At 30.0% G+C, this 3141-nt stretch overlaps 1 protein-coding gene across 1 annotated transcript in view; it reads right to left on the bottom strand.

The window, feature by feature from the left end:
* Positions 1-589: 589 nt before the first annotated feature.
* Positions 590-3141, bottom strand: part of LOC111083253 (CD151 antigen-like) — an 11633-nt gene continuing 9081 nt past the window's right edge. Inside the window, exons 3-4 of the mRNA XM_022379630.1 lie at positions 2168-2251; positions 590-1297 (exon numbers count right to left, since the gene is read on the bottom strand). Coding sequence (XP_022235338.1) covers positions 1253-1297; positions 2168-2251 — 129 coding nt within the window. The 3' untranslated portion in view covers positions 590-1252. The remainder of the gene's footprint in view (positions 1298-2167; positions 2252-3141) is intronic.

Below are 3141 nucleotides of genomic sequence, written 5' to 3'. Positions count from 1 at the left end.
TATAATATATGTTATATTAGTATCATAGAATTACAATTATTTATAATATATGAAACCTTTGTTTAACTGCCGTTATCGGTGAATATTACGTCATGACTATAAAGGCTGTTTCATTATTTTTATAAGGGGTAAACGCCTATAATCATAGTTTATAAAATATCCACATTTTTTAAAAGCACATTTGTACAGATGTTTAGTTATTGTGCTGTTGTGTACTTTCGTACAATATTACAAAAGTTTACTATCTATTTCACCAACATAACACTAGTTAACACTTGATATATATACCTACCTCCTTGGATGTGTTTTATATGGGAGGGTGGGTTCGTCTAACGATAATATTTTCTTAATGTGTAGTATAACTTTAATAAAGATGTATTACAAGACGATTATTAGGTAAAAGAAGAAAATGCACGTAAAAACATTACTGATGACATCAAAATAGAAATATATATCAAAATATACTTTTTATTCTTTGTATATAGTTTCATATCTAAACATTTCAAAACCTAGTTCATAAACAAGGAACTGGTAGTTCCATATATCTAAAGTTTACATAAGTCATAAAACTGAATGTTGCATAAAATTACTGAGTTAAATTATGTGTTTATATGAAAATGTAAATATAAAAAATAACTTATTTATTTATGTGTCAATAATACGCTAATATCTAACAATAATTACACAATATAGCGTGAAAGTATAAATCAAATTTGAATATCTAAATTGTGAGTAGAAGTTCAGTAACATTTGTTGATTGTTGAATACCGGCTTTACAGATTTATTTGAAATGATGAGGGATTGGGACGCCAAGTTCATAATGAACTATGCTTGAGCTGTCTTTGATTAGAGAGTTAAAAGTCACGTGTTATTTGTGAATTCTGCTGCCCAACGTGTGAGGGTGCTTACATCGGCTCGGCTGTTAGAAGTCTGGGAACTCGTTTACAACACTAAAGGTAAAGCTACAAAACGAGGCTATGTTACAGGTCCAAGAGACATTTCTTATTCTTCCAAAGAAGCAGAGATTAAACAATCAACAAAGTACCACTGAACATTTACTCACGATTTAGGTATTTGAGTTCACAATATGTAGGGTCGTTGACCTCGAATCTTACATAGAAGTATACGTATTTCCCGATCTTGATTCTTGTCAGTGGAATAAGAAGTCAGGAGATTACTCTGCGTCTATACTCTTATGATATCTTGTTTAGAGAAGATAGAGCAATTCAGGGCAGTAGTAATTTCAGGTTTATTATATGTCTTTACAGAGACATATAGAAAAAATCATTCCAAAAATCTGAAAAAAGATTCATATATATATATATTTCAACAACTTTAAAGTTTACTATTATCAACAAAATGTAAGTAGAATCATAAGAAAAGAAAGGAACTATACATTTAAACGTAAATGTTCGTCTACACCTCTGGAATATAAATATGGACTATTTTGAAATACAGCAATATTCACTGATGAGTTACATAAGTAATTCTGTCCTTTCAATTACAACTATTTCAATTAGATTTTATTTGCCAGGTTATTATCATTATATGACCTATTCATGTGATTAACATGTTTTTAGGAACTTGCCATATGTGTGTTTTAGGAAAATCACCACAATGTAAACTTAATACCATAGACAACCAAGTAGTTTGAGGTCAGACGTAATTTAGTTTCTTATCTATACTTCAACAAATATTTCATGATAGGATGGGATGTACCTCTCATATTAATTGTTTTGTGCTGATTTGCATGTTAGAATATGGATTAGTAAACCCATCTAGAAACAGAGAAAGTACACTCGAATAATTTTATTTATTTTTGAAATATCTCTTCACTCAAAGAAAGCAATATAGTACTTGTAAACGTTTTTTAGAAAAGTTCATACTTTAAAAAATCACATAATAATTCAAAAACAACTAGAGCTGAAACATGAACATAATCAAATTAAAAAGGCTTCTGCGAAATTTTATAAAATACAGTTTTGTTTCGTTCTTCATTTGAGTATTACCAAAACCTGTAAGTACGACTTCCTTATCTAACCTTTTTTAGTCGATTAGAAAAAAATAATAATTTTTTATAAAGGAAATTTTAAAACTTTCTCGTTTACGTTCCTTTTTAAGTTTAATGCTAGATCTGCGAGAGAAAAAAATAATTAAGAAAACTCACTTCAAGTCCAGCTATTCCACAGCCAATTCCAATGAGCACCGTGCTTTCTCGACGGACGAAGTCTTCTAATTTTATCAGACAGCCCTTTCAGAGTTTGAGATTAAAATAAGTTTATTAATATTTGTGAGTTCTTAGCTCACTAAAAATTGTATCATTAATAATTTATATGTTGACCTACTAGAAAAAAATTCATAATTTTGCTGTGTAGTCTTTCCAAAGATCAGGTATTTAACCAAGATAGGCTTAGCATGTTTACTTTCCGAACAGCTAAGCCTAAGTTAAACCGTTATTAAGTTAACAGAAATAATGAGTGGAACTCGGCGATTGTTCAGTTGAAATTACGAAATTATATTATTATGATATTTGAACTATTTTTATTACTACCCAATAAATCATCATGTTTTATTTTTAAATAACTCTTCCACTCATCTTTTAACGTTAGGAAGTTAAGAATGGGATACGTGTGCCAGTTGCTACTTTTTTGTCCTTGAATATTGGGCAGGTACAAAAGGTTTGGAAGTTGGCTAATGTATATCCTATTTTCAAAGGAAGTGATAAATTTTTCCCATAATTAGTTTTAGATCAGTGGTGGGAAAAGTTTTGGAAATCTGATAACAAATGTTTTGAAAAGTCATTTAACAAAGTTTAGAATTTTATTGGCTAGTCAACATGGTTTCAATAAAAGAAAATCTTGCCTTACAAATCTTTTGACATTCTTTGAAAAGGTTACTGCTTATATATATGACGGTAAGGGTGTATCTGGATTTTCAGAAAGCACTTGACAAGATGCAACATAAAAGGCTTGTAAAAACAATTATCATTATAGGTGTGGGGGATAAGTTAGCAAATTAGACAGAAGAAAGCAGAGGGTTGTTACAAGTGGGGTACCTCAGGGCTCAGTTTTGGGACATTTGCTTTTTTGATTTACATCAATGACATAGATGAAGGAATGGTCAATAAATTACTTAAATTTG

The sequence above is a fragment of the Limulus polyphemus genome, unplaced genomic scaffold, assembly GCF_000517525.1.
Source record: "Limulus polyphemus unplaced genomic scaffold, Limulus_polyphemus-2.1.2 Scaffold8764, whole genome shotgun sequence".
In the NCBI taxonomy this organism is placed as follows: domain Eukaryota; kingdom Metazoa; phylum Arthropoda; class Merostomata; order Xiphosura; family Limulidae; genus Limulus; species Limulus polyphemus.
This window is presented reverse-complemented; position numbering and strand designations above follow the sequence as displayed.